General features: G+C 42.0%; 3 protein-coding genes and 3 non-coding genes across 7 annotated transcripts; 1 reads left to right on the top strand and 5 right to left on the bottom strand.

Annotated features, from left to right (window-relative positions):
- Positions 1-1,300: 1,300 nt before the first annotated feature.
- eif4a2 (eukaryotic translation initiation factor 4A2) lies at positions 1,301-8,749 on the bottom strand. Its single transcript, XM_077556454.1, has 11 exons — positions 8,627-8,749; positions 7,079-7,124; positions 6,873-7,005; positions 6,256-6,395; positions 5,692-5,860; positions 5,503-5,612; positions 5,236-5,379; positions 4,776-4,913; positions 2,736-2,825; positions 2,155-2,234; positions 1,301-2,074 (listed from the first exon to the last, which is right to left on the bottom strand). The coding sequence occupies exons 1-11, from the start codon at positions 8,653-8,655 to the stop codon at positions 1,930-1,932; spliced, it is 1,224 nt and encodes a 407-aa protein (XP_077412580.1). The 5' UTR covers positions 8,656-8,749; the 3' UTR covers positions 1,301-1,929.
- LOC144047477 (small nucleolar RNA SNORA81) lies at positions 5,014-5,198 on the bottom strand. Its single transcript, XR_013293046.1, has one exon. It is a non-coding gene; the product is annotated as a small nucleolar RNA SNORA81 (small nucleolar RNA).
- LOC144047479 (small nucleolar RNA SNORD2) lies at positions 5,943-6,013 on the bottom strand. Its single transcript, XR_013293048.1, has one exon. It is a non-coding gene; the product is annotated as a small nucleolar RNA SNORD2 (small nucleolar RNA).
- LOC144047478 (small nucleolar RNA SNORD2) lies at positions 6,759-6,830 on the bottom strand. The gene has a single exon (XR_013293047.1). It is a non-coding gene; the product is annotated as a small nucleolar RNA SNORD2 (small nucleolar RNA).
- An 8,054-nt stretch (positions 8,750-16,803) lies between the features above and the next one.
- Positions 16,804-18,580, bottom strand: setd9 (SET domain containing 9). Its single transcript, XM_077558172.1, has one exon. It carries the CDS (start codon positions 18,530-18,532, stop codon positions 17,708-17,710), a length of 825 nt encoding a protein of 274 aa, XP_077414298.1. The 5' UTR covers positions 18,533-18,580; the 3' UTR covers positions 16,804-17,707.
- A 173-nt stretch (positions 18,581-18,753) lies between these two features.
- Positions 18,754-25,211, top strand: dcun1d1 (DCN1, defective in cullin neddylation 1, domain containing 1 (S. cerevisiae)). 2 transcript variants are annotated; one of them, XM_077555774.1, is made up of 7 exons: positions 18,754-18,887; positions 20,587-20,800; positions 21,277-21,445; positions 22,257-22,387; positions 22,484-22,566; positions 23,443-23,539; positions 24,632-25,211. In XM_077555774.1, the coding sequence occupies exons 1-7, from the start codon at positions 18,885-18,887 to the stop codon at positions 24,706-24,708; spliced, it is 774 nt and encodes a 257-aa protein (XP_077411900.1). In that variant the 5' UTR covers positions 18,754-18,884; the 3' UTR covers positions 24,709-25,211. The 2 variants fall into 2 exon arrangements, with proteins under 2 accessions (XP_077411900.1, XP_077411901.1); XM_077555775.1 differs by lacking the exon at positions 18,754-18,887 and adding an exon at positions 18,918-19,032.
- Positions 25,212-25,251: the final 40 nt, after the last annotated feature.

The following is a 25,251-nucleotide window of genomic DNA, read 5'->3' as shown; positions in this document are numbered from 1 at the left end:
TGTGTGTATCAAAGAAAGAAACACGGAAGAATGTCTAATTGTAAATAAAATTAAAATGCATCAGCCTAATTTGAACTTAATTTCCAAATGGTTTAGCCCGTCAGTTTTCAGAACTAAATGTGGTCCTTGAGCTTAACATTTGCTGCCATATACGTGATTTGTTTTATCTGATGGCTATTGCTTAAACCTGGCAAGTTTACTGAATATTTGATTTTAAAGAAACTTAAAGTCAGTCTATTACTAGCTACATAAAGCACAATTAACCCATTACATTAACCAGGAAACATGCTACCACATATAACTTAAATGTTGCGAAATTAAGTTGGCATAGCATGCTAATTTAACAGGTAGGTATGATAACTTCGCCACCTTAACTGTACACACACAAAATGGCGGAATTAACTTTTACTGCTCATTGGCACATACTCCGGGGAAAGATGAACTTTCATCACGTCGCTAGTAAACCGGTAGCCCCGTTATTTAAATAACCATCTTTTACTGCAGCGGTCCCCAACCACCGGGCCGCGGACACCTTTGGACCGGGCTGCACAGTTGAAAGAATAAAAAAAACTTACTGTACTTCCGGTTAATTGATTAGCCGAGGCTTAAAAATATTTTATTTTGAAAAGTGACCAGATTCTCTCTGCTTATGACGGACTCTTGACACATGTCAAGATGCTAATTATCTCAGTCGCGTTTTGTTACCCTTATGGTAGTGGACTTGCGTTTGTTGTATTATTAATCAGCCGACGAACAGCCAAGCACCCACTGGGTTGCCGGTCCGCCAAAGTTGTGGACATGTATGAACCGGTCCGTGGTGAAAAAAAGGTTGGGGACCACGGTTTTACTGTACAGTACTCAAAAGATCTTTATCACGCCTGTTCCCGCTCGCACTACCGTGAAGTCATTCAAGCTACGAAGGACCCACAATAACTGCACCTGAAACAATTGCCTGCCGAAAGCACCTCTTACCCTGTAGTATTTTTAATGGGCAACCTATAAGGTTGTATGTACGTTTCAGATTTAAACGACTTGGGTCATTGCCATAAAATTTGACTTAATAAAAGTGTGGCTACTGACTAGCATCTTTTTGTTCATTATGATTTCCTGCCCCTGCAAAGTAGAGTAGACAGTTCGTACATTTATCTTCGTTACAATAGTTATGCAGAATGTATGTGGCAAGAAAATGTAATATCAGTTATCACTTTGGAACCAATTATTCTTTGCATTTCATTACCGAAAAAGTGGTCACAAACACATCATTGGTGGCTAGTGAGTTATAATCTCAAGTACAACATGGTAGCATTTACAGCAAATCATTTATTAAGACATTCTTACAATTTGAGAGATGTGAAAAGTAGTGCAGGGGGAGGTGTGCACGTTTGTAAATGGTTATATACTCTATTGTGAGTAAAACACCAGCAAACTATGGCCACACTGAGAAATCAAGATAGCAAGTTGGATGAAAATGATACATTTAAATAAACAGTCACAAAAAAAGCAAAAACAAATCTACATTTACATATATATAAAATACTGTGACAAGTGCCTCTAGTAAGCAGCCCCACAACACATTGCACATGTTAGCATAACAGAATTTGCAGACTTTAGACAGCACTTATATTTTTTAGTCCACAAGTAGGTTACTAAATGGTGGAGCACATCATATATAGGCATAATAGAACATGGAAAGAAATGCCTGAAAAGGACCACGATAACAGACCCCATGGCTTTGTAGCTCCAACCAGCCAAAACCATGGAGGTTCGAAGTCTACAACTGTCCAAGAGGGACTACCATAAAAATAACCTCGCAAAAATATTCAGATCCAAGGTTTAGCATCAATGCATTTTTTCCTCCCGTGGAATAATAAGCACAATGCAAGTGTACAGTCAACTATCACTGCGTTTTATAAAGGAAAACCCAAAGGCTCAAATGAGGTCTGCCACGTTCATGGGCATCTCCTCCACCGTGGTATTGTAAAACGTCTCGATGTCACGCAGAATTCTCTTGTCCTCTTCGGTGACAAAGTTAATGGCAACTCCCTTTCTGCCAAAGCGCCCACCACGGCCAATTCTAAGGAGGAGGGAGGGGGATATATTGAGTCAGGCTTCACATCAGGAGACGGTTCAACTCTTACCCACAATTCAACTTACCTGTGAATGTAGTTCTCTCTGTTTGTAGGAAGGTCATAATTGATAACCAGGGACACTTGTTGCACATCGATTCCACGAGCCTGGGAGAGCAATTGGCAAATCAGTCTTCCTTTCCTTTTTAATATATCATGACATTTGAGGGTTACTCGATATACTTTAATGTCACTCGTGTAAAAGTAACAGATTCCTACGATAGAGGAAGCCATTGTGGAGCACGAGCGCTGATCTCCCAAAAGTTCACACTGCCTAGTCATTGAAGGACATTCACAGGATTTTGGGAAACTTTTGGGGTTTGTATAATTATAAACAATAACCACTATTTAAAAGGAAGCCCAACCACATGTGTATATTCAATTGACTTAAAATTGTTCCAAAAATGTTATTACTTTTACTTCCTATGAACCAGTGGGCATCCTTACAGGCAGAACAACTGCATGCTCTTCCACTAGATGGCAGAAGGCACAATTGGCCTGTGTAGCCAACTGTTGCTATTGCTACACAAAGAACCATAACTTTCGCTAGAGTAAAATGGGCCATGGCTGAATAAAAGTTATCAAACCATTGCTCTATTTGATACTAACCAGTAGATCAGTAGTGATCAACACTCTGCTTGAGCCAGACCTAAACTCCCTCATAATGACATCACGCTCCTTCTGGTCCATATCACCATGCTGTAGAGAGAAATCCTGTTCAGTTAATGTGGCTACAAAAAATCTATTTTTAGAAAAAAATTAGTGCATGAAGAAAATTTAAAACGCGCTTTATTTTATAAATTATTTTTTTCTCATTCATTATTAACGCATTTGCTCCAAAAAACAAATAATACATTATATTGAAAATGCTTTAAGTGACCTAAAGACGTATTTGTTTTTTTGTTTTTTTTTTAATGCTAGAGCATGGGTGGGCACACTCGGTCCTCGAGGGCCGGAGTCCTGCAGGTTTTTGGATGTTTCCCTTCTCCAACACAGCTGATATATGATCAGCTCATCAGCAAGCTCTGCATAAGCTTGGCAACGACCCTGTTGATTGGAATCAGTTGCATAGCAGCAGGGAAACCTCCAAAACCTGCAGGATGCCGGCCCTTGAGGACCAAGTTTGCCCACCACTGTGCTAGCGCATACAGAAGGCTTTGATGCAGCCTCAACTGCAAAGAAAGGTTGAAGAAATTGTAGTTATTACACAAACGGCCAGCATGGGGCAGCAAAGCAAAAGAGATCAACAGGGCCAAGTTTGAGAAAAAAAAATTGCTCATTTACAAATAGATTTATGAATATTGAAACTTAGCTATATTCTAATGTTAATTCCAAATCGGAAACAAATATACATTTTTTTCCTGATGAAAGAAGAGACTAATCTTTCTTTTGGTAGGGTCCATGTTTTTATATAATAGAAAACAATGTGCTGTGGGACCTTGCAAAATCAATCAAAATCCAGTAAAACAGCTGGGAGTGAAGGGAATTGCTTCAGTGAAAATAGCTGGAAGTGAATGAGTTAAGCATAACGACGTAACCTATTACGAAATATAAATGGAGTATATTTTGGGGTGTACTCAAACCATAAAAGTCCTTTGGTCCGACCAAAAGCAGACACCACCCCCAACCCCCACCCACCCTTTGGTGAAGTTCGCATTCACACTGTACTTTTTGCAAGTGAACTATATATTCTGTAAGCACATCGGCACGTGTGACAATCTGTGCTCCCATTGGACAGAACTGACATGGGACGCACGCAAATCACAAACCTGGAAATGAAAGTAAAACATACAGTAGAACTTCGTATGTGCAAATTTGTAAAAAGATTGTAAGCACCAAGAGCAGCTCATTCAATGCAGGTTCCGCTACACTTTCTAATTTTCGGACACTTGTCGATTGCGCGCAGTAAGCCGAAGGAGACTGTGCGCCGCGTGCCCCGACCCACAACAGAATATGGACGATTACGTATGAAAGTATGTAGTAAAACATTCACTACGGGGCATTTTATCCCCCCACCCACAATGCTTGGCCAGGGTGGCTTGTCAAGCCCAAAAAGGTACACGTGTCCTGCAGTTGGAGCACTTTGGCAGTAATTTGTAGTCACACTTGAAGCGAACTGCAACAAGACAGTTTGCAAGTAGATCAAGCTCGAGACCACCTCAAAAAGTGGGTCTCGGGTCCGGTTGTTTGATCCGCACTAGTATATGTATGTATTCACACCTGCATAAGAGGTCCGATCCATTTAAAGCAGACCAAACAGTGCAGGTGTAGTTATATTTATATCATGAAACCAATTTTAGAAAATGATTAGTAAGCTCTTATTCATAATTATAATGAACAAACATTCAATGTAAAATTTATATAAACAAACATTCATTAGAAAAAAGGAGGGGAAAATTTGGCTCTTAACACCACCACAATTGAAATGAAAATGTGTTTTACTTGAGGTATTAACATAAATCATTACTACAGTTTGCATTCATGTTCATATCAAATTCATTGTGACGGTGTTTAGAGCCACAGAGACAAAAAAAATTGTGTCAGTGGTCCTATATTTTTGCACCCAATTCTAAATGCTGTCAGCTGGGTTAAAGAACGTAACGGGCTGTACTTTGCCCACCCATGTAATAAAGAGTCATTAAATCATACCAGAGCAGAAACTGTGAAGTCTCTTCCATGCATCTTCTCAGTCAGCCAGTCCACTTTTCTTCTAGTGTTGAGGAAGATCACAGCCTGTGTGATGGTCAGAGTCTCGTAGAGGTCACACAGGGTGTCCAGCTTCCACTCCTGAGTCAGACACACACAAAAAACCACATCACACACACAAAAATAGTGGCATACAGGTACTTCAACAAATTCAATCCCAATGACGTCTTTGATGGAAAAGCCATGTAGCACAGCATCTCGAGACAATGGACAGTGGACATTAAGAAAGAGGTCCCTCCACGCCTCATTTCCGAAGCCGTGGCTTTAATCTCCTTCCCTGGTGTACCCGTGCTTACACACCCGCATCGGCCGAGCCTTGGGAGGCTCGGCTTCTGCAGTTTGAGCAGGGTGCTTTTAGAGAGAAGACACGTTTCAAAACTAACACCACTCTGAACAGACCTACCTCCCGCTCCACGTTTATGTAGAACTGCTTAATACCCTCAAGGGTAAGCTCCTCCTTCTTCACCAAGATGCGTATGGGGTCCCGCATGAACTTCTTTGTCACCTCCAGCACATCTGTCGGCATGGTGGCAGAGAGCAGGACAACCTAGAAAAAGCATTGGAAACACCAAGTGCATCTTAGCAAACCGCGCTGGCAATTAAAAGAGAGCACCACTTGCACAGTGAAACCAAATGCAATTCTAGCAAACATCTTATAAAGCAGGCCGACCTGAATGTTTGTACTCAGTTTCTGGAAGATCTCATAGATCTGATCTTTGAAACCTCGACTCAACATCTCATCAGCTTCATCCAGAACAAACATCTTGATCCATTTCGAAGCTGTATGGGAATGCAGCTTTGAGTACATTTGCTCACAGCTTTGATGAATTTCATCATTAAAATAAAGTGTCACACTCACACAGATGTCTCCTGTTGAGCATGTCATACACGCGGCCAGGTGTGCCCACAACTATGTGCGGGGATTCAGCCTGAAGCTTCTGGATCTCGCTGCGGAGGTTGGTCCCCCCAATACAGGCGTGGCAGGTTGCCCCCATGTAGTCGCCAAGAGCCAGAATGACCTTCTGGATCTAAAATGCAGGGGAGCAGAAGACAAACACACCAGCTCAAGTGTCGCACAGACCAAACGGCAGCACATTTAGACAAACTGGAGAGTGATCAGTGTGTCATGAGCTCTCAACACGAAGAGTCAGTCCCGAAAGATGGATGCCATCATATCACCCAGTTATTCACACCAACAAATTCCCAAGATGACAGAGGAAGTTAAGCCAGATCACCTTTTAGACCAGTGCAGTCATGGACTGAGACTACACCAAATCTTAGGGGGATAAATTTCAAATTTGCAGAAATCACACGAGTCTTTCATAAACGGTACCTTTTGGATCTGAATAGTCTCCTCAGTGTGCTGCCTAGGCCTGAGACACTGCTGAGGTATTCATGAGTCATGACCTCAGGAACAGCATACCTGCTGAGCCAGCTCTCTAGTGGGAGCCAACACCAGAGCCTGACTCTCCTTCTGCTCTATGTCCAGCTGCTGCAAGATAGAGATGGCAAATGTGGCCGTCTTGCCAGTGCCTGACTGGGCTTGGGCAATGACATCATAGCCTGATGGCAAAAGGGCACGGAATTATTTAGGGCAATATCACAAACCATACAAGCAGTCATTTGTCACTGTAAGTCACCAATTCTCCAACCACTGCACCATGATCATTTTAGTATAGCGTTGCTGTCTGTAGCAAGCCCATGGAGACCATGCTGATGACCCTTGATTTAAGGTATGATCAAGGTTAGCATGTTTACAAAGGCATTTGGAAAAAAAATTCCCCATGAAAATGATTTTGGAGATGTGATTCCACCATGCAGCGATGTCATAAACTCTTTTTTTGTTTGGTGGCGTGCCATAAGATTTTTCCAATGTAAAGTATGTACGGTGGCTCAATAAAGGTTGGGAAAAGTTGACTACACGTCGAGTGATCAGTGAGAAAAATATATCCCCATTATTGGGTAAGTCCCGAAAGATGGTAAAGCATCATTTCACTCAAATACACTACAGTTCATTGTGGTTTTAATACATTACTGTACCTTTAATGCAAGGGATTATAGCCCTCTGTTGAATGGCCGAAGGCTTCTCAAAACCATATGCATAAATTCCTCGGAGAAGCGTCTCCTTCAGGTTCATGTCATCAAAGTTGTCCGTAATGTCATTCCAATTGCTCTGCAAACAAAACTCAAATGAGTACCAATCTGTTGGCACTTTGCAGCATTAATTGGTTGCAAAGTGCTAGTACCTCGATGACGCCATCTGGCTCCATTCCTTCTGGCCCCACATGGTCGCTGTTAAGACAAAAATTAATCAATTCAATTTCATTTATATTGCGCTAATTCATAAAAGAAGTCACCTCAAGGCCCTTAAGCAATCGGCTCACACATCAAGACCCCAAACAAACCCTGCATGAGCAAGCATCGGAAGAAAGTGGAAAATCTCCCTCTAAGGAAGAAACCTTAAACAGGTCTGAGACTCAGGCAGCCATCTGCCTCAACCGGTTGGGTCGATAGAGAATTGTAGTTAAGGGTAATGCTTTTTGGCAGCACTTCTTTAAACAGAGGCGCTTTGGAACCTGAGGTATGTTGGCACATTTATTTGGTAAAACTAGACACATGCAAGAACAAAGCAAGTCGAAACGCAACTGTGCAATTTAAAGGGGCACACCCCCAAACATCTCAAATTAATCAAGTTTGACTATTTAAAGCAATAATTTTAGAGATGGACGAGTACCAATAACGGGTATCTAATGGGCCTATAAAAGCCTTATTTCAAGGTATCGATACTCGCCACACCCTCTTGTGGCTATTGTACAATGAGGAACTAGAAATTAGAATAGAATGAATATGTACATCAGTTCCATTAAATTAGAATTAAAAAAATGTTGCATTCAGATATATAGGTCTTTCTTTACAATTTTGAAAGTTTGGTTGTAAAAACTACTAGTGGTATTGTTAGCTAATCCTCAAGGATGGTTAAGACTATGGCTGAGTACATTTCATTTAAAGTATGATTACACATTCAAAACGTTTGATAAAAAAAAACACTATTCAATTTTTTTTATACAGGGCACAGATGTGGAGGGCCTCAGGGGTTAGCCATGGGCCCCCAAATGACTATCTGAGACCCCGCAACCACGTGGTGCGACCACGTGGTGCGGTGAGGACTTCAGTTATGGCGCAGTCGTGTTGGGTGACCATTAACTTGAAACAAAATTCGAGGAGAAACATGATTGTAACCATTTTGTGTGCTACGATAAGGTTGACCTTGGCCAAAAATGACTCCAGTTATATTCATGTCACAAGCCGGGCTCGACTGATTACAGTCCCAAAAAAGTGCCGCTTATGTAACAGAGCAGGTTTCGGACCCGGGTTCTTGTTTGGACTTTGGGGTCGAATCGCGCCACAACCTGTATTCGTTCTTTGAGGAAAATCTCAACATGGAGCCCATGGTTCGATCACAGAGGCAACATATCGTTCATTTGGGCCTGTACTGTACTACTGCGGTCATCTTTAAAGTGGTCCGTCACGTTTACATTTAAACCTAAAGCATCGATTGCATTACGTACACAAGATTTCTAAATAATAGATTATCGTCAAATTTCAAAAAGAGTGAAGATGGACTCGCCGTGAACGTATACCAGCAAACCGTTAGCTACCCCATCCCGATAGCCGCGTTGGCCTCGGGGCCTAGGCTACTATTCAGTTAGACGACAAAATTTAGAGCAAATAATGACTTGCATACACTTTTAACCCACGCGTTGCAACAATACGCAGTGTGATTTTTTTATTACCTGTTGTAATCAGCAGAATCGTTAGACATGATACGTATCCAAGCTCAGCATGCGACTGGAAAGATCGCTGATGGCGACGTCAACTGCCTTTATGCGGCCGAACTACTTTTGCCGTTTGAACTCAATACTCGCTACCGTCGAGAATATTGTTTATATTGTGTGTATATTTTTTTCACCACATCATATTAAAATAAAGCACCTTTCAGTTAGTTGAAATAGTGTCTAAATCTATACGTAAAAAAACTAAATCATATATTACTATATTTTTTTGCGGAAGGATTTTGCAGTAATAAATAGTGCTGCGGCAGCTACAGTGCCCGGGAGAGGACAAACATCTGCCTGTCGAAGTTGTGTAACAGAGTTGTCATTGAGCCAAAGGAGTGGTTTAAGTGCAAATATGCATTGTATTATGGGGAGAAAAAAAACGATCAATTTGTTTTTAACATTAGGAAGAGGAGCCAGAAGTCTTACATAGAGGTATTAATCATGTAATATAATTATTACTGTAGTTTTCAATGGTCCATTGTGACTACCTAAAAACAAATCATTCTGAAATTGCGTTTATTTAAACCGTGAATTAACAACTAGTTTACATGTTTTTCGTTTGTTTGATTTTCGCGCTCTTCTCGTTCAAGTTCTCTTTTGAAGTTATTATACCTAGTGGCCAGTGAATTTACAACATGCTCAAACTGGCATGAAATTACAGGGACAATCAATGCAGGGTGCTATTTATAATTATGCTTTCACTGGTGGTAGGTGGCATGGGTCACACATTTACCACAGTGGAAAGGGACTGCCACACATGGAGAACTTAACACCACACATACCTGTATATGATACAGATTCGCTTGTGTTTGTAGATATTCTCATTCATCCAAGTCATTCTTTCTCAGGGCAAAAATCGATCGCAACTGGACTACTCTGGTTGTCAAGACATTTCGCCTGTCATCTGAGAATGCATTATAACTTCATGCAAGAAAGCTTGGTTAGGCTTGAACAGCCTGCTTTACTTGGTAATAACCACCACACCCGTATAATTATTATCAAGCTCCCTGATTTATTTAATCCAACGTCTTTCCAAATCTTTACTAACGATATTACAAGACTACAAAAAAGCAAGCAACCAAGTGTCATGCTTTACCTGACAATTATTATGCTACTATTTATGAATAATTCATTTTTTTTTTTTTTTTTTTTTTTTTTTTTTTTTTTCTTTTTTGGGAGATCTCAGTATTGATCATTTGAAATGTCATCATCATTGTTCTCCCTTTTTTTTTTTTTTTTTTTTGTATGTGTGTTTGTGCGTGTGTGCGTGCGTGTGTGTGTGCGTGCGTGCGTGCGTGCGAAAAAAAATAAAAATAAATAAGAATTCCCATACCGTTCACCTAAACCGAACACTTCAAAATCCAGCCAGAGTCGTGGGGCCGCCAGGAGACCCAAAGGGGGACCAAAGAAAAGAAAGAAAAGCGAAGCCCAGCACCGACCAGACACCACCCACCGGGCCACTAACCTTCACCAACCCCAAAGACATCCCAACTCCAACAAATCAGGGAAACCTCAAGGGCCCAAAGGAGAAACTGAGGAAAGGTAGAAAGGACAGACGAAGCAGAGTGAGATCCACAGACACCAGCCTCCACCGAATCAATGACCTGAGGGAGAAACAAATTGTGTCTGAGTCTCGATAGATGCTGGTGTGGTGGATCTAGCATGCATGAAAATCTCCACCAAAGAGGGGAGCCGTCGACCTCCGCCAGGACAGAGCAAGCGCAACACCTCAGGGCCCCCCAGGCCGCGGCCGCGCCAAAGGACGACCCCCGGGCCCCGCAGGGGCCACCGGCCGGAGAGCAAACCCCGGAGCAGGAGCGCCCCCCACCCCAACGCGGCCCGCGCCCCCAACCCAACGCAGCAGGACGGGGCACTGCAGGCCCACCAGGCACCCCACCGGCCCACAACCCCCGCTCCCCCCGCGACCCCCCCCGCCCCCCACCCCCGCCACCCACCCCAACCCAGCCCCAACCGCCCCCAGGTCCCCAAATCCCCAGACACCCTCCCCACCCCAGCACCCCCCACCCCGGCACCCCCACCACCACCCCCCCACCAACCAAGCCGCCCCCGCCCCCCGCCCCCACCCCCACCAACCGACAGCCCCCCAGCCCCCGACCCCAGACCCCGGGGACACACCGCACCCAGGCATCCGCGCCGAAGAGGGGGCCGGGCAGCGGAGCGGAGAGGGCACCCGCGCCCACCCCACCACGCGGAGGGACGGAACACCAGGGGCAGAAGGGGAGATGGGGGCACCGGAGGACGGGCGGCATGCCCGAACCCCAGGCCCAGCGGGGAGAGGCCCCGGTCGTCACCCCAACGATCAAAGTGAAAAACTAACCCTGTTACTAAGTTCGCCAGCTCGCCGACTGGCGAACTCTACCCCTAAACCGTGTGTGTGACCCCACCCAGTGTATATACATAAGTGTGTGTGTGTGGTGCATTAAAATTGGGGGCAGGTGAACCGGAGCAGAGGGAAATGATATCCCCCCCTGCTCCGATCCATCCGCCCCCCAGGCATGTCAATGAGCGTATGTGGTGCATTAAAATAAATTAATGGGGGGGGGGGGTGCACACGGACAGGCGACCGCAGCACTGCTTCATACCGCGGCCGCCCCAACCGATGCCCCCCCCCCCCCCCCAGTTGTGTGGTGCATTAAAATTTGGAGGGGAGCTGCAGGGCGGAGACGGTGTCTCCACCCCACCCCACTCCCCCCCAAAGTGTGTTATGTGCCCTAAAATGTATTGTGCAAAACTAGTGCAGTGAGTTAAGAGGAGCGACCAGCTGGGCCCCCCCCAACCGGGCGGGGGGGGGGAAGCGCACCCGCCCACCAAAACCCCCACCCACCCCACCGGGACCCCGGCGGGGCTTGCCCCCCGGATACCGGGGCCCGCCCGAAGTGCCCGGAGGCCCACCGGAGCGGGGCGGGCACAACACCAATCCCGCCCACTCCCCCGGCTCCCGGAGCGCCGAGACCCGGGCCACGGACGGAACCCCCGGCCTAGGGGAGGGGGAGGAGGGCGGACAGGGGAGGGGGAGGGGACGGGGGAAGGAGACGACAGGAAGGGCAGGAGGCAGCAGCAGGGCCGCAGAGAGAGGGGGAGAGGAGGAGGAAGGGCGACGAGGGAGAAGGGACAGGGAGGCGGAGGACGGGCGGGGAGAGGTGAAGAGGGAGAGGAAGCAAGGGGGAGGAAGGGGGAGGGGAGAGGGAACCACGGGGCACCCCGGCGGCCCACAGGCCCCGACCCGCGTCGCCGGACCCAGAGCGACGGACCGCGCCGGGGCGGCGCCGCCCCGGACACCAGGGAGAGCCCCGCAACACAGCACCCACCACGAGACCCAGGGAACGACCAAGACGCAGCCGCCACCCAGCAGCCAACAGAGGGGCAGACCCGCCCACGCCCAGCCAGGGGGGACAGCACCTGTAGCGTTAGTCCCCTGGCATGCAGTGAATCCGAATATTAGCCTTTAGTGCCCATTGGAGGTGAATCTGTTCGATCCTGTTGGCAGCAACTGGGTTCCTGACTATAAAAACACAACCATTAGTAACAAACTGCCAAATGCAGAGACATCAATGTAAGTTATCACAATGTGGTGGCTCTCGCTAACAGGCAGAATTAAATAACCAGAATTAGGTTAAAATATTCTATATACGTAGACCATATTTCTATGAATTTTGATATTTGTTTTTTATTTGAGGCCGATATTTTTTCCATTAAAATGTGATTTATAAGGAGGTTAGACCATTGGTCGATATTCAGAGTTTGTTTATTTTTCCAGTTAACAAGAATTGTTTTTTTAGCGATAGTAAGGGCTACAAGTGTAGATTGAAATTGTTTATGTGGTAGGTCAGTTGTTGTTAGGTCACCTAGCAAACACAAGTTTGGAGATAAAGGTATCCTATAGTCCAAGATAGCGGAAAGTTTTTCTAAGACTTTAGTCCAGAAATACATAACCGGGGTGCATAACCATAAAGCATGAAAATAAGTGTCTGTAGTGTTTTGTAAACACTGGAGACAAATGTCGGAGTCGGAGAGGCCCATTTTCTTCATCATATATTGAGTAATGTATGTTCTATGGATTATTTTGTATTGGATAAGTTGTAAATTTGTGTGTTTTGTCATTTTAAATGCATTTTCACAAACTTGAATCCAAAAGTCAGATTCCGGAGCTATAGACAAGTCTGTCTCCCATTTTAAGATGGGTAAAGACATTTTATCCGTATATGAAAGTAACTTATATATTTTTGAAAGTTTTTTTGTTGTTGTCGGAGAGAGCTTGGTAATATCTTTAGCTAAGCCAGGCGGTTGGAGCGTACCCTGAAGTGTTGGAATTTGTTTCTTTATCATATTTTTAACTTGCAGATAATGTAAAAAATTTCCGTTTGTTATTTTGTATTTTTGGAGCAAAGATGTATATGATATAAACATATTATCTGAGAAGAGATGGTGAAGATGTGTGATTCCTTTCTGCTCCCACACACCTAAATAAAACGTTTGGTTGTTAATTCGAAAGTCAGGGTTATGCCATATTTATGAATAATTCAGTTTTATACAATAACTGCACCTACAGGCCAGGTGTGGTGTATTGTGGGCTTACACAACATTATTCTTAAATTTTAAACTGTTCAGCTCATTTACATTTTTTAAAATCCATTTAAAAAAAACACACACATTATCATTATTATTTTTTTTTATTAAATGGAATGGACTGCTATCTACGATACGATACGATATACTTTTATTTTCCCCGTGGGGAACTTTTTCCTGGACTCCGTCCAGCTGCAGTTTACAGTAAAGAGAAAACAACAGAATAGAAAGAGATAAAATTAAAATTAAATAAGAAGTGCAGCAATAAGTAGAATACTTCCCAGAAGTCTTCACAGAAGTATACATGTGTAGAGAAGTACATACATGAGGACTGCACACACCCATATACACACACACACTCCTATATATATATATGTATATATATATATATATATATATATATATATATATATATATATATATATATATATATATATACACATGAGTATGTACAGCACGGCTGCATATATTCCACACACACAACATTGCACCATATATCTTATTGTACTGAGTTAATGTCGGTTGTTAAGCAGTTTGATGGATGTCGGCAGGAATGAGTTCTTGTAGCGGTTCAGCCTGGTTCTGGTGGCCCTGAATCTCCTGCCGGAAGGCAGTAGCTGGCACTAATGATGCAGAATGTGAGTCGGGTCAGTAACAATTTTCTGTGCCAGTCCGGTGACGGACCGCTCATAAAGCATCTGTAGGGAAGGAAGATTCCTGACCCCCATGATCTTCATGGCAGTCTGCACCAGACCGGCAATCTGTGACCTTGACTGCACAGTCAGGTTGCCGTACCAGGCCGCAATGCCGTATCTGATGATACTTTCCAATGCAGCCCGGTAGAACAACAGCATGATCCTCTGCTCCACTCCATAGACCCTAAGTCTGCGTAAGAAATAGAGACGCTTTGTCTCCAATGCTTACAAAACACTACAGACACTTATGTTCATGCTTTATGGTTATGTACTCCGGTTATGTATTTCTGGACTAAAGTCTTAGAAAAACTTTCCGCTATTTTGGACTGTAGGATACCTTTATCTCCAAACTTGTGTTTGCTAGGTGACCTAACAACAACTGACTTACCACATAAACAATTTCAATCTACACTTGTAGCCCTTACTATCGCTAAAAAAACAATTCTTGTTAACTGGAAAAATAAACAAACTCTGAATATCGACCAACGGTCTAACCTCCTCATAAATCACATTTTAATGGAAAAAATATCTGCCTCAAATAAAAAACAAATATCAAAATTTATAGAAACATGGTCTACGTATATAGAATTTTTTAACCTAATTCTGGTTACTTAATTCTGTCTGTTAGCGAGAGCCACTACATCGTGATAACTTACATTGATGTTTCTGCATTTGGCAATTTATTATTATATTATATTATTAGTATGGGATTTTTTTTAATGGGCTTTAGGTGAACTGATGAATACACACACGCTCGCACGCACGCACGCACACACACACGCACATACACACACTCACCCACATACAAAAAAAATATATATATATATATATATATATATATGTGTGTATATGTATATATATGTATATATATTTAAAAAAAAACATTTATTAAATTTTTTTAATTTATTTGTTTTTTTTAAAAAAGGAGAGCAATGATGATGTCAAATCGAATGAACAATACTGAGCTCTCCTGAAGAGAGAAAAAAAAAGGAAAAAAAAAAAAGAAATAGAGACGCTGTTGGAGTTTGGAGCATAGACTTCCAACATGTACCCTCCAGCTGAGTGTGTTGTCAATGTGGACCCCCAGATACCTGTATGAACCCACCTGGCAGATGTGATTGCTTTTAATGACGACTGGCCTGTTGTCACCAACAGTTTTTGGATCAAATATCACCTCCTCTGTCGTCCCCACATTGAGCACAAGATGATTCAGGTCACACCACTGGACAAATTTCTCTATTTCTGAGAAATAGTCCAGTGGGCTACCGCCGGCCTGCAGCAAGCTGACGATAGCTGTGTCATCAGAGAACTTAATGATAAAGTTCTCAGGGTGTGATGTCACACAATCATTTGTGTACAACGTGAAGAGGACCGGGGAGCTGACGCAGCCCTGTGGGGCGCCTGTGCTTATCAATCTGGGTTCCGAGAGGGAGCTGTTGACCCTGACTTGCTGTGTGCGCTGTGTCAGGAAGGAGTGATACCACCTCGAGATGTACGGGTTCACATTCATCTCCTTCAGTTTACCCAAAAGCAGGTGCGGCTGCATTGTGTTGAACGCTGAGCTAAAGTCAACGAACAATACACGTGCATAAGCTTTAGGGACGTCCAGATGTTTGCTGACCAGATGTGTGATGCTGTTGATAGCATCGTCAGTGCCGCGACCCCGCTTGTAGGCAAACTGAAGGGAGTCTAAGTGTGCATCCACCTCCCCCCTGAGCAGGGTCACCATCAGCCTCTCGAAACACTTCATGACAATGGAAGTTAGAGCCACAGGCCTGAAGTCATTATTGACCACAGGACATTGTTTTTTAGGAACCGGGGTGATTACTGATTTTTTCCAGAGACTGGGAATGGAGTGTGAGTCCACAGATCTCTGGAAGATGGGCTGCCATGCTGCTGTGAGCTCCTCTGCACAGGATTTTAGCAGAAAGGCAGATATCCCATCCGGTCCTGAAGCCTTTTTTGTGCAGACAGACCTAAAAGCAGATTGGACATCATGGGGATGAATCACCAGCCTTGAGTCCTGCTCATTCACTGAAATGGACCTCAGGACCCCCCCACATTCAGAGGAGAAGTCCTGGGTTTCGAATCTTAAATAAAAGTCATTCAGCTCCCTTGCCTTCTGGAGGTCATTTAGGGTGCTGAGACCTTTTTGAGCAGGAGTCAAGTTGGTGATCCTCCTCATGGTGTCCCACATTTCCTTGGAGTTGTTAGCAGCAAAGTGTTGTTCTATTTAAATACAGTTTTTTTTTTACAAGTGCTTCTACTATTGCTACAAGTACTACATACATGCGTCTTTCCACCTTGCAAGAGTCAGCAGTCCCATTCAAAATTTCCACGGGAGTTTTTCTCATTTGATTTATCATTCACTATGAAAAAAGTTTTTCTCATATGAGGCACTTGTGCCTTGTAAAGGTGCTATGGAAAATAATTAAGATGCCGTTAAAGAAAACCACGGCAACTCAAAAGGAACTCTTTATGACAGGTGCGGGACCCCCAGTTAGACCAGATATTGATGACCTGGGAGACTTGTTGATGGGAATAATTGAAAGCCAACAACATTTGGAGGATATCCCAGATGATTATTGTTTTTCTCGAAAAAATTGACATACAGTAAGTTTGAATCAGGTGTCTGAGAACCCGGAACAAAGTGGAGAAAATCGGCATGACGAGTGAAAAGACTGATTGGCATGAGAAACTTGCACTAAAGTTCCATGAGCTCAAGAAGAAAACTCTTCATGCTGAAGGAGATGGAGAATATCATGAAGCATCAGCAAGACAGTGTTTTGTGCAACAAAGCCCTTGTTGACCTTTTGATAAATAAAAACAAAACAATTCAACCCAAATGTATTGATATTAACCATCTTCATGATCTCTTTTATTCATGTTTACTCATTTCAAAATATGATCCATAGATAAAGATGTAGAAAAAAACAGGATTAGGGAAAATGAAAAACGGATCACTTGTGAATCCCTCAAATACAGTCTTCTGTTTATTGTTTTTCTATGATAATATGATATGCTGCAAAGCTGTTTCTATAAGTGTGTCTGGTTCTGCCATTGGCTACATTCTGCCATGGTCATATTTGCGTGATCGTCTATGCAGCCATCTGTACCATCAAATTCATTAAGCGGGTTACTTCTGTCTCTGAGAAATCTTCTTTCTGGTCTTGGTGGTGGTCTTTCATCTATTGGTGGGAAAATAAAGCTTTATGAACCACTTGCAGTATTTTGTTGCTCCACTAGATGGTGCACTTGGTTTAAAGATAAAGCCTCATGCAGTAGAAATTGATTACATTTTGACTGCATCTTGCCACATCAATACTTTCACCACCATGCAAAGTGAAGTGCTCACTCTTTAATCTGAAGTTAAACCTACCTCTGCCAAGATTAATTTAAACTCTAGCCTTTCTTCAAGAAAGGAGATTATTTAATTTAAGAATAGGACTAGTCTAAGACTATAGCTAAGGATAACTAAGGATGCTAATTCAATAAATTCTGGATTCATTTTTATTCATTAATTAATTTATTATTTATTTTAAGATTTAAAATCACATGGGATTGTTTTACTCCAAAATCAGTTCTGGTGGTGTATAAAATTTTTCCAAATTCTTCTGGACCAAATGGTACCATTACAACGCAAGCATAGTTGGTTAGTGTAACAATCAAACAAAGATCTGTGGAGGCACATTTTATTTGTGGTATACTTCTCAGATTGACTGATACTTATTAGGGCCATTTTATATTGAAGCTTCTAGTGCACAATAGTGTAGTAGTTCGAAAATAGCTCCTCTCCTGCTGTAATGTCTCTGAGTGATACAAGGACCACACAGCGAAGAGGTCTCTGTGAGTGTGGGCTGTAGTTGACATTGGGAAGATAGCGGCGAAACTCCACAGGAAGGGTGTCGGGAACGTCGTACTCTTGGTAGCACACGTTGGCGGGCCTCTCATTGGAGCAGTTGTTCACATACTGACCCACTGCCAGCGGATTCTGTGGAGTGGCTGTCAGCCAGGTGGTATCACTCGTCACAAAAGGGCCAATTCGGTCTCTGCCACTGCATGACTTGTACACCATCTTGGAGATCCCTTTGTCATTTCCATCAACCAAGACACCATCTATGCATCTAAAGACAAATGGGTTTCTGATGGATTGGAGCAGAATAGGCTCATAAGGTTGGTAGATGGTGCCAGGATACATGGCAACTGTTGCTTCTTTGGGTACAAATCCCCTGGTGACAAACACCCCAGTTCCTGCATATGGAAGTGTGCTCGGCTTCCGATCGATGCAGAATCCAAGTGATTGAAACATCGCATCATGTAGGCACCGCCCGTTGTCACTTGTTACCTGGCTGTGGAAGTTACCGAACTCCACACGACGATTCGCACTGTGGAGAACTCGGAAGAGCTGCATGAGGTTCCGTGACACCTCTTCGTCAGGGACCAACTTGTCCTCACAGCGCCCTTTAACTCGTCGAAGTGTTTTCTCATTTTTAGAAATATGTAGGACAATCCAAGGCAAAAATCGGTGTCGGTATGACTTCCACTTGAGCCGAAATCGCGCCAGTAATTTACTAAACATTCAGAGGGACAAACACTACAGTACTTGGATAAATGGTGGGATGATGGTTGCAACTAACTTGGTTGCAACTAACTTAATCACTTCCGATATGCGGGCTTCACAATAAAAGCAAACATGGTCCTGGCTAGAGGACGTCACTGCTGTTTGGTCGGTATAACATATATACAATTATATTTTTCAATTTCCTAGTTATATATTTAAATTACTCGTATATAAATAGCCTCGAAATACTTAAAAACAAACTGCAATATTTTAATTTGAAAAACTCAATCGGAACTTTGCTTGTGTCCGTAACAACTTTACACGCGTTAGCCAGCTGGATGGGAGGAAAGGGAGCCAAGCAAAGACAAACATGGTAAAAAATAAAATGTTACTTTTTAGCTTGGTGTGCTGCTATAAATATAATTAATCACGGTAACGTTCTGCTTAAGATTTGTTGACTAACAAGCCGTCTTAATTGCCTTAAACAGCCTGTGTGGGTCCTCCTAATACGCAACTAGGTGAGTTAGCAAGCGCTAACTAGCTGAAGGTAATGAGGCCAACTCGCCCGTTTAGCTAGCCAAGCTGCTATAGGGTTTTGATGCCAAATGATCAGAGTTCCACACTCCTGGTAAATGACACCCTTGTAGTGCTGCCTACCGGCTTTTGGCGAGATGTTCCCTTCCCCAAACAAATTGTAGTCGGCACATAATCAGTTGGTCACAGCTGTCAAACAGTATTTTGACGTCTGATAAGTGAAATGTGTGTCTCTGAGTGTTGACGGAGCTATAAAGTCAGTCTTGTAGTGTGAGCTATAACAATTTACCTTGTTTTATTAAATTTACACTGGACGTAAGGGCAGGGGTGCTGTACTCTCAATCTGTATTTTAGTAGAAGTAGAAACTTGTATATAACTTAAAAGTAAAAGAAGTGCTGACTCTGAAATGTCCAAAGCTTGTAACTCAAAATGACAGTGTTTCCTTGACAAACGAGCTTAATCCATTCTGTGACCAAGCTCTTGACTCATCTCATTTGTATATCAAAATCAATATTTCTCATTGAGATAAATTGAAATTCCAATGATCCTTTCCAGTCAGCTCCCCACCCAAAAAAAACCCCAAAATGTTCTTGTCTTATTAATAAAGAAAAGTAGTACTTTGTTATATAAAAATCTAATAATAGAGCATGTAGAGAAATAAACTGGTTTTATAAGGGGTTGTTACTAGGGCTGAACATTTGATCGACTTTAGGTTGGTACTAGGCTTTATTTTTCTTTTTAAACAAATGTGTAATTATTTATTTATTCATACAATGTCTAGGTAAGTTCTTTAAAAAGTGCAGTCCACTCACTTGAAAAAGGCAGCCTTCTACCACAGCTTTTTCTGTGACAGGAGCACTTGTTTTTAACTACTTGTAAGTTGTAACTTGTTCTTAATCACGCTGTTACGGCTGTTGTTTTAATAACACTGTTAAAACAATTGTTCCTACTGTGCTTTATAAATAGACGAATGAACTCAATCTTGATAAATTACGTGATGTTTACATTGATCCGTGTTGGCTCTAAAATGGCTGTTTTACTTAATGTATTGACACATATAAACAGCTGATCGGAATAGATCACGTCATGAAAACAAACGATTTCAGTCAGAATGCCAAAAAAGACTCCATGTAAACCTGGCGACTGACTTATGTTTACACTAGGGCAGTTGTTTCTTCCGTTCATTAACTGGTTGGAAGTGCATTGGTCACTGTGGCTCTCCTTGCCCTCATGTGAGAGCATTACAATAGCTTACTAACTAAAAAAATTTACCACTTCACTTGAGTGGCGGCATGTCTGAAACTTGCAACAACAACAACAAAAATCGACCAAGTGATGACTTGTAACTTGAAAAACAACAACCTTCTTTCATAAATATTCATAGTGCTTGCACTGAGAATGATATAAAATTCTTTAGGTAGCATTGTGTTTGTAGTTTGTTGTTTTCCACCAATACATAAGAATATAATTGTGGCTGCCTTGCTACAGCTGATTCCACGTTTATCTTGACATTTTGTTGTTCTTTTCTTTTTTGCAGAACAAACTGAAGTCCTCACAGAAGGATAAAATTCGCCAGTTTATGATTTTCACACAGTCCAACGAGAAGACGGCACTTGTCTGTTTGTCGCAACATGACTGGAAATTAGAGGTGGCCACGGACAAGTATTTCCAAAATCCAGAGCTCTATATTTCCAGTTTAAGAGGATCTTTAGACAAGAAAAAGCTTGAGCAACTGTACAACAGATATAGAGGTATGACGTTTAAAAATATACAGTATGAATTTGATCGCGTTGCGGGCTGGAAGAAAGATGTATCACTACAAGTGTTTTCCAACCTTTATTGAACCACAGCACAGATTTTACATTAGGAAAATATTACAGCATGCCACCAAACAAAAATGTTACAAGATGTATTATATGAATGATGGCCTCATCTAAAGTGTCTCCTAAATATACTTAATCTATTATTTCTATAGTAGGAATGGCAAAATATTAATTGCAACTTCTGCCATCCAATGGAAGAGCATTTAATTGGCCTGCCCGTTACTATACATCACTGGCTAATATAGATGAGCAATGATACATTATTTGTAGTGAATAAACATTCAGTCATTTCGGACGAGTAAAGTGAAAATGGATCCGCAGCATCCATTGATGATCTCTCACAGTCCAGTCCCAAAAACGAATGTAATCATTTTCATTGATCATTTCCTCACCTGTTGACTCAGATCCACACGATGACAACAAGATTGGCATAGAAGGGATTCAGCAATTTTGTGACGACCTCGGTTTGGACCCCGCCAGTATAAGTGTTCTGCTCATCGCTTGGAAGTTCAAGGCTGCAACACAGTGCGAGTTCTCGAAACAGGAGTTCATGAATGGCATGACAGAACAAGGGTGAGAATGCATTTAGTTGTACCTGGATTTATGAGTTCATACTTTCCATGACCACGCTTGTAACTCATAACACAGTATGTAAAATTATCTTCCCCCCAAAAAAGATGGTCACAACTGCTCAATAAGCTGCAGTAATATTAGTTGTTTTTTTTGTGCAGAGGATAAATAATATTTGCCTGTGGTACTGTTCTATTGTCTCTATTCTCTTCATGTTTTGCATCACTTTTTGTGTACAAACGTTGCTTGACATACTGCAACATTGATGCTAGTTTAATTAGCTCCTCTAAGGTATTTTGCATTGTTTGTTGGCATTAGGCTAGTAAACTCGCGTATAAGGCAAAGTTCTGTGGTTGTTTTGAATAACCAATCTGCAATTCTTGTGTTTGATAGATTTCTTCGCTCTATGTTTAGTTTGACAGTAAACTTAGACTGGGAGTGGCAATAAACTCTTTTTAAAATAACATTTAGCCATAAACTTACTTTTTGGAGGAATTGTTTGTTTGCTACCAAAATACCTTATTTTGTGTAGTGAGTTGAGTTCATTGCCAGCATTGCACTTGTATGTCAAATTTTTCCTCCCAAGTCAAAGCAAAAAATGAGCCTAAGAAACTTAGAACAAATGACTCTGGCCACATCTTTTTATTATTATGGCTTCAATTTAATTGCCATAAAGTTTTGTTTTGTACAGAGTGGTTCGAGAGCCTGAGCCAGATTCTTTGAGGCATCCCTCTATCGTGTGCCGTTGTGGTGCAAGCATGTCAATTATGAGACGTGGCATCATATGCATTGACTGTATTTTGTGTTTCCTCAGATGTGACACTATTGACAAGTTAAAAGCTCAACTACCCAAGATGGAGCAGGAGTTAAAAGACCAAGGAAGATTTAAGGACTTTTACCAGTTTACATTTAATTTTGCGAAGAATCCTGGACAGAAAGGTTTAGGTAACAATATACTGTGACACAACAAATGAAGGCACCTGTTCTAGTAATGTCTATTTTCAACTTTTTTTTTTTTTGGCTTTTGTTTTATTCTTCTAGATTTAGAAATGGCTATTGCTTATTGGAATTTAGTATTGGATGGAAGATTCAAGTTCCTTGACCTATGGAAAACATTTTTAGTTGTAAGTATACTGTGTGCTCTCCCAATATGCATTTTTCCAATCTTCCTTCACAAGGATTCTGTAGGAAATTGTTTAAAAAGTCAATGCTAACTACAAATAATAATGTCCTATTTGTGTCTGCATCTTTTCCAAATTACTACAAATTATTTTGTTTGCTGATGATACAAATATTTATACAGGTGAGAATTAAATATTAATGAATTACTAATTATTAACTCATTGAATAAATCAACTTCAAATTGGTTTGTATAAAAAAAAAATGTTAAAATTAGATAAAGCAAAGTTAATGCTGTTTGGTAATCGTAAGGGAAAGGATGATTTAAAAATTATAAGTGTGCATTAATGTTGGGAGAGTTGGAAGCATTCTTTTTTTGGAGGTGATAATCAGTCACAAGATCTGCAGGTGGTATAATGTTTTTTTTTGTTTTGTTTTTAAACTGTTGTTTGTAACAATTTAAAAGATGAATTTATTATTATGGGTAATTAATGAATACTGGGGTAGCGAATGTTTAAGTAAATTGTACTTCTTCCTACCTGTTTTAATGCACGTTGCAAAGGACGTGTAGTAGGACATTGGTATGTTTTGTTTATGTGGTTTTTGACATGACTGGAATGATGAATTCAAGAAAAGGGGGGAAAAAACGTTTTGTGAGTGGTGTATGTCACTTGAAATGTACATGGAAATACAAGGTCAAGAAAATCAGATAAAGGCATTAAACCGTACTGGGCATTTGGATCTGCAGTCAGTGTATAGCCATCCAAAAAGTAATCTGGAATATCTCAATATTCCTATAATTTTAAAGCAATCCTACTCAATTCACATGGGAACTCTTGCCACCAATGGCCTCAACTTGACAGCATGATTTTATATTGCAGGAGAACCACAAAAGATCAATACCCAAGGACACATGGAACCTGCTGCTAGACTTCAGCACTATGATCACAGATGACATGTCCAATTATGACGAGGAAGGTTCGTACTGCCTTTAATTTTGAAGTGAAAATGCCGAATTGGGAAATCTCTGTAGTGCAGGTAGAATTGGTAGCCTTTATTGTCATTGTAGGCGCAGATATAGTGGTGCCTTGACTTACAAGTTCAATGGATTGGAGACCACGCTGCTCACAGAACGAGCAACCGATACCGGGCAGCGTCGTCCTACATGGCTTCCGTGTTTTGGTTGTGTTGTGTTGTTTCCTGCGCTCTACTATTGTGTTGCAGCCGGTTATACATTACTTCCGCCCAGCGTCCCAGATGCACATTGGAGGTGGAAACGCAGTGCGTGTGTGGGTTGGGCTGTGCTGACCCGCCAGCAAGCCGAGCAGTGCGGTGCTGGGCTCCAGTGGAAATAGGCTATTTTAGGGGCGGAACGGTTCACAAAATCCACATTAAGGTTAATATCTCGGATATGTGGCCATCGTTTTCGGTTTGGTTTGCTATACGTTGACTTGTCGGGCATGCAAACCAATCCGAAACAGTCAAACTGACCATTTGGGCACTTTTTGAAAACGGTTCCACCCCTACGGCATGCTGATTTTGTTGCAGCTAAGCAGCAGCAATATGTGTCGTTTTTCGCAGAGCATACAAAATATGGGCCAGGAAGTAAGAACGCTCCGACACATACAGACTGTCTACAAGACATGTCGTCGGGAATACAGGCCCCACCTCAAAAGACCCTCTCCTCATCTCTATGTATTCCCACATCCATCTCAGAAAATCTCAAAATAATCGCACCAATATTTTTGATTTTACGGACACTAAATGAATGAATGATGTCATCTTTCCCCCCGTAGGCGCTCACTACAGCGTAATCTCACGTACGCTGTAGTGAACCATAAACTATTGTAAATGTCATGACTTGATTGAGGCAAGCACTTGGCCTCTTTTTTCTTCTTCTTCCTAACCATAGTTAGTGTTCACAACTCGGGATAAAATATGGAAAAACTCAAAAGTCCCGTTACTCGTAAGATGAGGTACCACTCTACAAGGACATTGGGTAAAGGCTTCTACATCACCTAATTTCATTGTCACTGAGAACTCACTACTTGAATGTTTTCCCTCCATCAGGAGCATGGCCTGTACTCATTGATGACTTTGTGGAGTTTGCACGACCGCACATCGGGACCAAAAGTACGGCAGTTTAAGCTCCTCTTAACAGCCCACACAAACAAGAGAAAAGAACACGTGGCCCACACTGAGCTGACAACTACGTTGCCTTTTCAATCCTCAGGACTGAAATATTTTACACAGCAGAGACTTTATATATACATGTGTGTGTGTGTGTTCGTTCGTGTATGTACAGTACAGATATAAAGATAATGCATATCACTTTGTTGGTGAACTTGTGGTGGCTTGGGCGCTTCTAACTACAGTATTGGGGATTTTGGGGGCTGCCGAAACCAAGCAAGAAGAAGGCACCATGTCAGTTTTTGGATGTGTTTGGGCTCTGCTCAAATGTCAACACACACTCTTGAACTGTGATGTAAACATTCTTAAATAAGGATTTTTAATCTGACTTCTGAGTGGCATCCAGATATGTGTTTTATGATACCTCTGTGACTATTCCATATGAACAATAATCACAGTTTTTACCAGATCAATGCTGTTTCTTTGAACATAAAATAAATGTTTCAGTTTGGTTAAAGTTGCCAGCTCTGTGTGCTTGCAAGCTGTTCTCACTCTCAGCA

The sequence above is a fragment of the Vanacampus margaritifer genome, chromosome 2, assembly GCF_051991255.1.
Source record: "Vanacampus margaritifer isolate UIUO_Vmar chromosome 2, RoL_Vmar_1.0, whole genome shotgun sequence".
In the NCBI taxonomy this organism is placed as follows: domain Eukaryota; kingdom Metazoa; phylum Chordata; class Actinopteri; order Syngnathiformes; family Syngnathidae; genus Vanacampus; species Vanacampus margaritifer.
Note: the sequence above shows the minus strand (reverse complement) of the source record. Positions and strands in the feature narration are given on the sequence as shown.

Excerpts from the sequence above, each read along its gene's own strand:
- eif4a2 (XM_077556454.1), bottom strand. The coding sequence starts at position 8,655 with ATGTCTAACGATTCTGCTGATTACAACAG. Across the intron at positions 7,125-8,626 it reads GATTCTGCTGATTACAACAG|CGACCATGTGGGGCCAGAAG; the intron begins GTAATAAAAAAA and ends TTGTCTTAACAG. Across the intron at positions 6,396-6,872 it reads TATAATCCCTTGCATTAAAG|GCTATGATGTCATTGCCCAA; the intron begins GTACAGTAATGT and ends TTTTGCCATCAG.
- setd9 (XM_077558172.1), bottom strand. The coding sequence starts at position 18,532 with ATGTTTAGTAAATTACTGGCGCGATTTCGGCTCAAGTGGAAGTCATAC.
- dcun1d1 (XM_077555774.1), top strand. Across the intron at positions 22,567-23,442 it reads TATGGAAAACATTTTTAGTT|GAGAACCACAAAAGATCAAT; the intron begins GTAAGTATACTG and ends TTTATATTGCAG. Across the intron at positions 23,540-24,631 it reads GTCCAATTATGACGAGGAAG|GAGCATGGCCTGTACTCATT; the intron begins GTTCGTACTGCC and ends TCCCTCCATCAG.